Raw genomic sequence first — 12,579 nt, 5'->3', positions numbered from 1 at the left:
TTATTCTAACAACAACTAAACATAGACAACTGTACATATTCACAACCCACAGAAAACTATACTTCCTACTTAACACAGAGAAAACAACTCCTGGACAGCAGCCAATACAATTTTGTCAATTGTCTTACTCACCAGTCCAATGGCGTGATTCCCTGTTGTCCTGTTAGCCACTGCCCGCCATGAATTATTTCTTTTGGTTCCTTCCATAATCGCGGACGATAGCCCCCAAGTAATGTCGCTGCAGCGGCTAACAGCAAGTTTTCTATGGGTGTGAGAGTGTGAGAGAAACAGACTGACAGACATACAGAGAGAACTTAGTCATCCCCCCATGGGAGATGGTGGGGGTAGGGAGTAGGGACAGAGACACAGGTGACACGTTGTTGCTTAGTGCTCCATCCACCTTCCCCCCCCTCAGAGCATTCAAATAAACTTTATTATATATAGTGAAATCCTGGGACTGCCCCTCACAATCTACATAGACATGTGACTGATGACAAGAGAACGCATGATGCCATATATGTCCTTTACATAAAGCTGATGATAAAGCTAGAATGTGCAACTAAATATATAAATAGTCTTTAGTGATGGGGGTAGTTTTGCAGAGTCCAGCTACAGCTGTCATTCACAGAGCTGTACAATGTCTATTCTTGTCTAAGGTCAACGACCTAAGACAGCTAGCACAAGGCAATAATTGTGTTCACATAAACTTATTACATTATTATTTTATTTGCATTCACAGCGCCGGCCCTGTCCATGGCTTGCCAGTTTATTCTTCAAACATATCTTCCGGCTGCATGGTCTTCCACTACACATCGTGTCCGATCAAGGAATCCAGTTTGTGTCAAAATTCTGGTGTTCCTTGACTTTTCTTCTGCCACCCTCAGTCGAATGGTCAAGTAGAGAGAGTGAACCAGACTTTGGGCTGCTACCTTCACCACTTTGTCTCAGCCCATCAGGATAACTGGGCTGACCTACTACCTCGGGCTGAGTTCTCCTACAATTCCCTGGAATCGGGGTCTGCTGGCTCGGCTCCTTTCTTTTTGGTCTATGGACGTATACCACGTGGATTTGGTGCAAGACCTTAAGTCTATATGGGACCAGACCTGCCTGTCTCTTCTACAAGCCACAGACCGTACCAAAAGCCAGGCTGATAGGAACGCCTGTCTTCTCTTTTGGTGACAAAAAATGGTTGTCCTCCAGATAAGTCTGGCTTAAGATACCCAGCTTCAAATTTGGTCCCCGGTTCCTTGGTCCCTTTGAAGTAATCAATCGCATCAATCAAGTGGCCTACAAGCTCCGCCTTCCTCCATCTATGTGCATCCCGAACTCCTTACATTACAGGTGCCACTTAGATTCCAGTCCGAGGTGTCGGCTAGTATAATCTCCCGAAGTGGTCCAGAGGGTCCACAGACTCCCAGTCCTGACACCCTGAGACGATTACAGATGTTGCTGATGTGCGCACACAATTGCGGAAGCTAAATGGGAGGAAGACTAAAGGGTTGGATGGTATTAGCCCAATGGTATTAACAATCACTGTGGGAGACCTTACTAGATTTGAGGGAGAGACGAGTGCCTAACGCTGTGAAAGCGATCTATTATCATTCCAGTGCACAAGATAAAAATGCCAGATGAAGATTTCAGACCAGTGTTTTTGACTTTACACATCATGAAAACAAAGTCTTCGAAATGTTGTCTTCTAATTGAAGAAGATAACATCTGATTATGGTGACCCGTTAAACTTTTCTTACAAGGAGAGGGTGGGGGTGGAAGATGCGATTATTTATATGTTGCATCGTATTCATGGCCATTTAGAGGAAAGAGGAGAGCACTCTTTTCAAATGATTTACATATTAAATATACCTTAGCATTTAGTAATATATAGTACTAATAATACATACTTATATACCTCTAGATGTAGTGATTAATCACATACGGTAAGTTGATAGAGATAGATATCTGCCTATAATATTTATGGGTATGATCTGGAATTTAGCAGCTGAATAAGTGACACATTTTCTGTAGAACTCCACTTTAGATTGCTATCCACATAAAAACTAGGAACATTAGGCATCCAATTATCGTTTTAGCAATAATTGCCTTATTAACTAGTTGGAGTTATTCTAAAATCTTGTTGTTCTATCTGTAGAAATTAATTCTTACCAGCACAGGAGCGCACACCCCACCATGTCTTCACCCAGTGTCGGTGACGTCCACAAAAAGGGCGGTGTTGGTCCGTCTATGTTATGTTTGGGCGGGTCCCTGGTCTCGGCATCATTGGGACATGCACGCTCCGTGACAGATGTTGTTCCGACACCATTTTGAAAGTGACGCACAATACACAAGTGCTTGGATTCAAGGTTAGCACTTTAGGAGAGACCCTATTGACCAGTTTTGGTTTAAATACTTAATTGTAATACAGACAGCCTCCTGACAAAGCTTAGGTAAAACATGTGTTGGGGCATAGTGGACCTAACTAATGACCAATTGTAAGTAAGTAATCAGACTGGTGTATAGTCAGTGATTATGCATGCATACATATTATTTTGTTTGACAAGCTGTCATAGATCTGTCTAGCACCTTATATGTGGCTTTTTTGTACCTTATCCTGAGAAAATGCATATACCGTATATACGCGAGTATAAGCCGACCCAAGTATAAGCCGAGGCCCCTAATTTTACCACAAAACCTGGTAAAACCTATATTTTTTTCACTCGAGTATAAGCCGATTTTGGGTTTTCAGCACATTTTTTTGTGCTGAAAAACTAGGCTTATTCTCGAGTATATATGGTAAGTTAGTGCAATATTTGGCTGTAATATCAAAAACAAGGTACACAACATTATCCTTTTTGTGCCATAATGGTCATTTAGAGGTATATCCCCCCAGAGTGTCAGAACCTTTCCTTTATTTGAATGTGCGTCTGATCATATTTATTGAGAAAATGTTACTATAAATACTTGGGTGTTTTCCTTGATGAGGACTTAGACTGTAAATATTGATAAACTACATGCAAAAGGCCAGTGGAGAATTATTTTTGGACGTAGACATTCAGTCTTTTAATGTAAGTAAGAAGTCTATAAAGATGTTTTATGACGCTGTGGTGGCTGGGAGTTTGTTTTATTGGAAAACTTGTTTTGGGTTTGGTATGACAAAAAGAGATGTAGGAAGGATTGGTCGAGTTATCAAGAAAGCTTTGGCTGTGATTTGTATGGAGTTGGAAGGATTGACTGAGATGGTGAAATTGAGAATGTTAGAGTAATTCAGGGCCATTATGAGCACAACATTGCATCGGCTCTATGATGTGGTCATTTTTAGTAGTCATTTCAACAGTTTAGGATGAAGATGATTTAGTTTAGAAACTCATTTGTCCCAACAGCGATACATTTAACAATGATACAGCGATACCAAGCCCCGATTGTAAACGCCAACGAGGGAATAGGAGAGTGGAGAGCCAAAAGTGGATTGCAGGAATGGTATGAAAAAATCTATAGAGAACGGTTTCTCCCACAGAGAGTAGTATTGTATATAATGTGCAACAGAATAGGGCCACTCGGCCGTTTTTAACCCTTTAGTGCTCTTTAAAATATAACTTAATTCTTGTCCAATTTAAAAAGGTGAAAAAAGAGAAACAAAATATATGCAAGGACTATATTGCTGACTCAATGTTGTTTATGTTAAAATCCTCAGAGAGTAGAGGTTAGCCTATTTGATCTCTTTATCTATCAAATTCCTTTTGAAATGTCTTAACTTGTATTGCCATCTATCATTCTGGTTAGCATTCAGACGGAGGGTATTTGTAGGGTAGGGGAAGATTTAGGATTGGGGTAGGGTAGTTCACACAATGCACACATCCCACTCTATGCATCTGCAATACCCTATACCTGTTGGCTTTCCCCTCGTCTCCCTGTAGAACCCGTTTTGTATTTGGGTCCTCCGTGCAGAAACCTAAACTGGCTTGCTGTTTCATTGGCTCCTCTCTATCTCTGTGTTAAAACCTAGCGTCGCGCCCCCCCCTCCACCCCCCGACATGTTTCACCACCTAATGTGGTGTCCTCAGAAAATGGATTACTCTGTTTATCCGTTGATACCAGGGTTTTATCATAGCACCCATTTATCCTCCCATAACGTATTGGTGAGCGTCAACACACATCTCTATATTTCAAGAGACACATTTATCTAATCTGTCTGGGAGCATTATGTTGTGTATTTTGTCTTTTTAATATGCTACTAGTATATCACTTTCACTAGTGATTTCTATTTGGTAATTTATTGTAATTGTTATAATATTTTACTTTAACAAAATTGTTTGTATTGCTATTCACTTAGGATATCATAATGGGCGTAAATATATGCTTTTTTTCTTTAGTTTTTCTGTATATTTATGTTTGGAATGTTATGTATGTATGTATCAGTTTTGTCCTTTTTACCATCTCTTGTGGTGAACATTATTTCCCTTATTATTAAAGTTTTATTGTATCGTTGTAATAAATGTGCATCTTACCAGCTGCATTATGCTGATGGTAGGTGATCAGTTCTGGTATTGAAGAATACAAATGTTTTTCTGCCAAGTAATATTGGTTTGACGGTGTCTCACATACTACATAATGACGGATAATTCTTTCCCTGCAAAAGACAAAGAAGTATACAATTAATATTATATACCGTACTATATTCCCAACTGTATTGGGTCCAGTAAGTAAAGAAGCAAATGTATCTAGCATCCAACAGTTGCAGATAAAAGAATCCTTTATTTCATATTCTTTAAAAGCAGAGAAGCACAAAGGAAAAACTTATGTGTTCTTAGTAGAGATGAGCGAACATACTCGTCCGAGCTTGATGCTCGATCGAGCATTAGCGTACTCGTAACTGCTCGTTGCTCGGACGAATACTTCGCCCGCTCGAGAAAATGGCATCTCCCGCCGTTTTGCTTTTTGGCGGCCAGAAACAGAGCCAATCATAAGCCAGGAGACTCTGCACTCCACCCAGCATGACGTGGTACCCTTACACGTCGATAGCAGTGGTTGGCTGGCCAGATCAGGAGACCCTGGAATAGACTAGCCCCTGCCTGCGCTGCTCGGATCATTCTGTGTCTGGATGCCGCTAGGGAGAGAGCTGCTGCTGGTCAGGGAAAGCGTTAGGGTGTTCTATTAGAATAGTGTTAGGCAGGAGTGATTCTACAAGAACCCAACAGCCCTTCTTAGGGCTACAATAACGTTATACTTTTTTTTTTTTTATTTGCTTGTGGCTGGGCTTGCTGGCACTAGTAGTGCAGCTAGTACCATACTGTGAGGAATTTGCTGGGAGACCTGCGACCGTTGTGTTTAGCTCTTAGTGACACACATATCCACCTCAAACACCGAAGTGGGACAATTTATTAGGGGTTTGATTAGAATTAGGCAGAGTCTGCTGATTTTTTTTTTTTTAGCTGTATTTCATTTTATAGCTCAAACTCATCTTGCAAAGCAGTGTGCTCTCATTGTAGGCTACAAAATAGCCATAGGAGAACCCCAACGGCTTACTTAGGCCTACAATAGCGTTATATTTTCCTTTTTTTTGTTTGCTTGTGGCTGGGCTTGCTGGCACTAGTAGTGCAGCTAGTACCATACTGTGAGGAATTTGCTGGGAAACCTGCGACCGTTGTGTTTAGCTCTTAGTGACACGCATATCCACCTCAAACACCGAAGTGGGACAATTTATTAGGGGTTTGAGTAGAATTAGGCAGAGTCTGCTGATTTTTTTTTTTTTTTTACCTGTATTTCATTTTATAGCTCAAACTCATCTTGCAAAGCAGTGTGCTTTCATTGTAGGCTACAAAATAGCCATAGGAGAACCCCAACGGCTTACTTAGGCCTACAATAGCGTTATATTTTCCTTTTTTTTGTTTGCTTGTGGCTGGGCTTGCTGGCACTAGTAGTGCAGCTAGTACCATACTGTGAGGAATTTGCTGGGAGACCTGCGACCGTTGTGTTTAGCTCTTAGTGACACGCATATCCACCTCAAACACCGAAGTGGGACAATTTATTAGGGGTTTGAGTAGAATTAGGCAGAGTCTGCTGATTTTTTTTTTTTTTTTAGCTGTATTTCATTTTATAGCTCAAACTCATCTTGCAAAGCAGTGTGCTCTCATTGTAGGCTACAAAATAGCCATAGGAGAACCCCAACGGCTTACTTAGGCCTACAATAGCGTTATATTTTCCTTTTTTTTGTTTGCTTGTGGCTGGGCTTGCTGGCACTAGTAGTGCAGCTAGTACCATACTGTGAGGAATTTGCTGGGAAACCTGCGACCGTTGTGTTTAGCTCTTAGTGACACGCATATCCACCTCAAACACCGAAGTGGGACAATTTATTAGGGGTTTGAGTAGAATTAGGCAGAGTCTGCTGATTTTTTTTTTTTTTTTACCTGTATTTCATTTTATAGCTCAAACTCATCTTGCAAAGCAGTGTGCTTTCATTGTAGGCTACAAAATAGCCATAGGAGAACCCCAACGGCTTACTTAGGCCTACAATAGCGTTATATTTTCCTTTTTTTTGTTTGCTTGTGGCTGGGCTTGCTGGCACTAGTAGTGCAGCTAGTACCATACTGTGAGGAATTTGCTGGGAGACCTGCGACCGTTGTGTTTAGCTCTTAGTGACACGCATATCCACCTCAAACACCGAAGTGGGACAATTTATTAGGGGTTTGAGTAGAATTAGGCAGAGTCTGCTGATTTTTTTTTTTTTTTAGCTGTATTTCATTTTATAGCTCAAACTCATCTTGCAAAGCAGTGTGCTCTCATTGTAGGCTACAAAATAGCCATAGGAGAACCCCAACGGCTTACTTAGGCCTACAATAGCGTTATATTTTCCTTTTTTTTGTTTGCTTGTGGCTGGGCTTGCTGGCACTAGTAGTGCAGCTAGTACCATACTGTGAGGAATTTGCTGGGAAACCTGCGACCGTTGTGTTTAGCTCTTAGTGACACGCATATCCACCTCAAACACCGAAGTGGGACAATTTATTAGGGGTTTGAGTAGAATTAGGCAGAGTCTGCTGATTTTTTTTTTTTTTTTACCTGTATTTCATTTTATAGCTCAAACTCATCTTGCAAAGCAGTGTGCTTTCATTGTAGGCTACAAAATAGCCATAGGAGAACCCCAACGGCTTACTTAGGCCTACAATAGCGTTATATTTTCCTTTTTTTTGTTTGCTTGTGGCTGGGCTTGCTGGCACTAGTAGTGCAGCTAGTACCATACTGTGAGGAATTTGCTGGGAGACCTGCGACCGTTGTGTTTAGCTCTTAGTGACACGCATATCCACCTCAAACACCGAAGTGGGACAATTTATTAGGGGTTTGAGTAGAATTAGGCAGAGTCTGCTGATTTTTTTTTTTTTTTTAGCTGTATTTCATTTTATAGCTCAAACTCATCTTGCAAAGCAGTGTGCTCTCATTGTAGGCTACAAAATAGCCATAGGAGAACCCCAACGGCTTACTTAGGCCTACAATAGCGTTATATTTTCCTTTTTTTTGTTTGCTTGTGGCTGGGCTTGCTGGCACTAGTAGTGCAGCTAGTACCATACTGTGAGGAATTTGCTGGGAAACCTGCGACCGTTGTGTTTAGCTCTTAGTGACACGCATATCCACCTCAAACACCGAAGTGGGACAATTTATTAGGGGTTTGAGTAGAATTAGGCAGAGTCTGCTGATTTTTTTTTTTTTTTTACCTGTATTTCATTTTATAGCTCAAACTCATCTTGCAAAGCAGTGTGCTTTCATTGTAGGCTACAAAATAGCCATAGGAGAACCCCAACGGCTTACTTAGGCCTACAATAGCGTTATATTTTCCTTTTTTTTGTTTGCTTGTGGCTGGGCTTGCTGGCACTAGTAGTGCAGCTAGTACCATACTGTGAGGAATTTGCTGGTAGTCCTGCGACCGTTGTGTTTAGCTCTTTGTGACACGCATATCCACCTCAAACACCGAAGTGGGACAATTTATTAGGGGTTTGAGTAGAATTAGGCAGAGTCTGCTGATTTTTTTTTTTAAGCTGTATTTCATTTTATAGCTCAAACTCATCTTGCAAAGCAGTGTGCTCTCATTGTAGGCTACAAAATAGCCATAGGAGAACCCCAACGGCTTACTTAGGCCTACAATAGCGTTATATTTTCCTTTTTTTTGTTTGCTTGTGGCTGGGCTTGCTGGCACTAGTAGTGCAGCTAGTACCATACTGTGAGGAATTTGCTGGGAGACCTGCGACCGTTGTGTTTAGCTCTTAGTGACACGCATATCCACCTCAAACACCGAAGTGGGACAATTTATTAGGGGTTTGAGTAGAATTAGGCAGAGTCTGCTGATTTTTTTTTTTTTTTACCTTTATTTCATTTTATAGCTCAAACTCATCTTGCAAAGCACAAAATCCAGTTGTGTGCTGTCAGTGTAGGTTAGAAACTAGCCATAGCAATAGGATAGCATCGTTTTGTTAAAAAAAAAACTAAAAAACTAAAAAAAAATAAACACAATTTTTTTTTTTTTTTCAAGTTTACACTTTAATTTGGAAAATGTTTAACCCGAGGGCTAGGGGTAGAGGACGAGGGCGTGGACGTGGGCGTCCAACTACTGCAGGGGTCAGAGGCCGTGGTCCTGGGCGGGTGAGACACCACCTGCTGATGGGGGAGCAGGGGAACGCCGCAGAGGTACACTCCCTAGGTTCATCATGTCTCAAGCTACTGGGACTCGTGGTAGAGCACTGTTGAGGCCAGAACAGTGCGAAGAGGTGATGTCGTGGATTGCGGACAATGCTTCTAGCCATTTGTCCACCCATGTCACCGAAATCGGCACTCCTCCAGCTCCTCTACCTCAGCCTCTTTCCCCCCAGTCTGCCCCCTCCCACCAAAATTTGGCATTTGAACCGGCATACTCTGAGGAACTGTTTTCTGGACCCTTCCCACAGTCACAAACCACTTGTCCTGCTGCTGCTGAGCTATTTTCCGATGCCCAGGTTTTCCACCAGTCGCAGTCTGTGGGTGATGATGACATTATTCACGTAGTGGAAGAAGTGTGTAAAGAGGTGTCGGACGATGAGGAGACACGGTTGTCAGACAGTGGTGAAGTTGTTGTCAGGGCAGGAAGTCCGAGGGGGGAGCAGACTGAGGGATCAGAGGATGATGAGGTGACAGACCCAAGCTGGGTTGATAGGCCGGGTGAACACAGTGCTTCTGAGACGGAGGCGAGTCCTATAGCAGAACAGGTTGGAAGAGGCAGTGGTGGGGCCAGACGGAGAGGCAGGGCCAGAGCTGGTGCATCAGCGCCAAATGTTGCCCGTAGTCAAGCTCCCGTGGCGAGGGCTAGATTTTCAGAAGTCTGGAGGTTCTTTAAAGAAACACCGGATGACCGACGGACTGTGGTGTGCAACCTTTGCCAAACCAGGATCAGCAGGGGTTCCACCACTACTAGCTTAACTACCACCAGTATGCGCAGGCATCTGAATGCTAAACACCCCACTCAATGGCACCAAGCCCGTTCACCTCCGGCCGGGAACACCACTGCTCCTTCCCCTGTGTCATCTGCTAGTCAGCCCCCTGCCCAGGACCCCGGCCCAAACACCTCCCGTGCGAAAACCCCATCTTCGCCTCCACGATCCTCCACAGCATCCACCAGCGTTCAGCTCTCCATACACCAGACGCTGGAGCGCAAAAGGAGGTATAGCGCAACCCACTCACACGCCCAAGCCCTCAACGTCCACATCTCCAAGTTGCTTAGCCTGGAGATGCTGCCCTATAGGCTGGTAGAGACCGAGGCCTTTCGAAACCTCATGGCGGCGGCCGCCACTCGGTATTCGGTCCCCAGCCGCCACTACTTTTCCCGATGTGCCGTCCCAGCCCTGCACAAGCACGTGTCAGAGAACATCCTCCGTGCCCTGACCAACGCCGTTTCTGACAAGGTCCACCTGACCACGGACACGTGGACGAGTGCTGCCGGGCAGGGCCACTATATATCGCTGACGGCACATTGGGTTAACTTGGTGGAGGCTGGGACCGAGTCTGACCCTGGGGCTGGTCATATACTGCCGACGCCGAGGATTGCGGGGCCTACCTCGGTCCAGGTCTCAAAGGCCTACTATTCCTCCTCCTCCTCCTCCTCTGAATTACCATCCGTGGGCATGGCGCCATCAGTCGGTAGCTCTAGGCACAGCAGCAGTGCCATCGCTAAGCGACAGCAGGCGGTGCTCAAACTGCTGAGCCTAGGCGATAAAAGGCACACCGCCCAAGAGTTATTACAGGGCATCACGGCGCAGACTGATCTGTGGCTGGCACCGCTGAACCTGAAGCCAGGCATGGTTGTGTGTGACAACAGCCGTAACCTGGTGGCAGCTCTGCAACTCGGCAGACTGACACATGTGCCATGCCTGGCCCATGTGTTAAATCTCATAGTTCAGCGTTTCCTCAAGACATACCCCAATCTGTCTGATTTGCTCACGAAGGTGCGCCGCATCTGTGCGCATTTCAGGAAGTCCAGCACAGATGCTGCCACTCTCAGGGCAGCGCAGCGCCGCCTCCAACTGCCCGCTCACCGACTGTTGTGCGACGTGCCCACGAGGTGGAATTCAACACTAACCATGTTATCCAGAGTTTACCAGCAGCGCAGAGCGATTGTAGACTGACAGATGTCAACTTCCACCAGAACTGGTAGTCAGGTCAGTCAGCTTCCTCAAGTCTACAATGAGGAGTGGACGTGGATGTCTGATATCTGTCAGGTGCTGAGTAACTTTGAGGAGTCAACACAGATGGTCAGTGGTGATGCCGCCATCATCAGCCTCACCATCCCGCTGCTTGGCCTGTTGAAAAACTCTCTGGTCAGCATGCAGTCGGAAGCTTTGCGCTCATCACAAGAGACGGGGGAAGAAGATTCCCTTGTTGATAGCCAAAGCACCCTTAGGTCTGTTTCTCAGCGCATATCGGAGGAGGTGGAGGAGGATGAGGAGGAAGAGGAGGAGAATGTTGGCGAGACAGAAGAGGGGACCATTGTTCAATCCTTCACTGTTCAGCGTGTATGGGCAGAAGAAGAGGAGTTGGAGGAGGAGGAAATGGACAGTCAGGCCAGTGAGGGGAGTGAATTCTTGCGCGTTGGGACTCTGGCGCATATGGCAGATTTCATGCTAAGCTGCCTATCCCGTGACCCTCGCGTTCAAAGAATTTATTCCAGCACCGATTACTGGGTATTTACTCTCCTGGACCCACGGTACAAGCAAAATCTTTCCACTCTCATCCCTGGAGAGGAAAGGAGTGTGAGAATGCATGAATACCAGCAGGTCCTGGTGCACAAGCTGAAACAGTATTTCCCTTCTGACAGTACTAGCGGCAGAGGGCGTACTTCTGCGGGACAAGTAGCGAGGGAGAGTAGGCGACCAGGCAGCTGCTCCAGCACTGGCAGGGGTACGCTTTACAAGGCCTTTGCCAGTTTTATGTCACCCCAGCAAGACACTGTCACCTGTCCCCAGTCTCGGCAGAGTAGGGCTGATCTTTACGGAAAGATGGTGAGGGAATATGTAGCTGACCATACCAGCGTCCTAAATGATCACACAGCTCCCTACAACTACTGGGTTTCAAAGCTGGACATGTGGCACGAACTGGCGCTGTACGCCTTGGAAGTTCTTGCCTGCCCTGCCGCTAGCGTGTTGTCCGAGCGGGTTTTCAGTGCAGCTGGTGGCATCATCACCGATAAGCGTACCCGCCTGTCGACTGACAGCGATGACAGGCTGACGCTTATCAAGATGAATAAAGCCTGGATTTCTCCGCATTTCTATTCTCCGCCAGGTGAAAGAAGCTGAACCTGAATAATGTATGCACTCCTCCTCCTCATTGTCCTCCTTCTCCTCCTCTTTGTACACTAAAGCAGAGGAAACTGGCTATTTTTTTGCCAGGGCCAACTGGCTCTGGCTATAGTACTCTATGTATTTAATTTTTCTGGAGGGCCAACTACCCTGTCCTCTGTTTTAAACAATTTTTGGGAGTGCCACATACAGGCACTCAATCTATGTAATTTTTCTGGAGGACCAGCTGGTTTGAAAACTTTTTTGGACTGCCACATACAGGCACTCAATTTATTTAATCTTTTTGGAGGACCAGCTACCTGCTCCTCTGCTTTGAAAACTTTTTTGGACTGCCACATACAGGCACTCAATCTATGTAATCTTTCTGGAGGACCAGCTACCTGCTCCTCTGGTTTGAAAACTTTTTTGGACTGCCACATACAGGCACTATCCAAATTAAATTGTCTCCATAGCAGCCTCCACACGTTGTCTCCATTGCTACCTCCACACGTCATCGCCATAGCTGCCTCCAAAAGTAGTCCATATAGCTGCCTCCATACATGGTCCCCTTATCAAACGAGCTGTGTCAGGCAGAATTTTGGATTGTTTTCATGGCTTCCATGTTAACTTTGTCGCCACCCTGCTGTGTAATCCACAAAATATACTGGCAAACTTTTATCATTTACCAATGTTATTTCAGCGCTTCTTGCGCATCTGTTTACATTCCCCTCACCCGCCAGAACCCAAACTTATAAGAACGCTACTACATTTGATCTTATACAAAAGGTTCTTAGAAGTG

The 12,579-nt window shown here is 44.8% G+C and overlaps 1 protein-coding gene across 3 annotated transcripts in view; it reads right to left on the bottom strand.

The window, feature by feature from the left end:
* BTK (Bruton tyrosine kinase) overlaps positions 1–12,579 on the bottom strand; it is a 300,928-nt gene that overhangs the window by 50,075 nt on the left and 238,274 nt on the right. For all 3 annotated transcript variants that reach the window (XM_072124772.1, XM_072124771.1, XM_072124773.1), the window contains one exon: positions 4,500–4,621. In XM_072124772.1, coding sequence (XP_071980873.1) covers positions 4,500–4,621 — 122 coding nt within the window. The remainder of the gene's footprint in view (positions 1–4,499; positions 4,622–12,579) is intronic.

The sequence above is a fragment of the Engystomops pustulosus genome, chromosome 9 (assembly GCF_040894005.1).
Source record: "Engystomops pustulosus chromosome 9, aEngPut4.maternal, whole genome shotgun sequence".
Classification (NCBI taxonomy): domain Eukaryota; kingdom Metazoa; phylum Chordata; class Amphibia; order Anura; family Leptodactylidae; genus Engystomops; species Engystomops pustulosus.
This window is presented reverse-complemented; position numbering and strand designations above follow the sequence as displayed.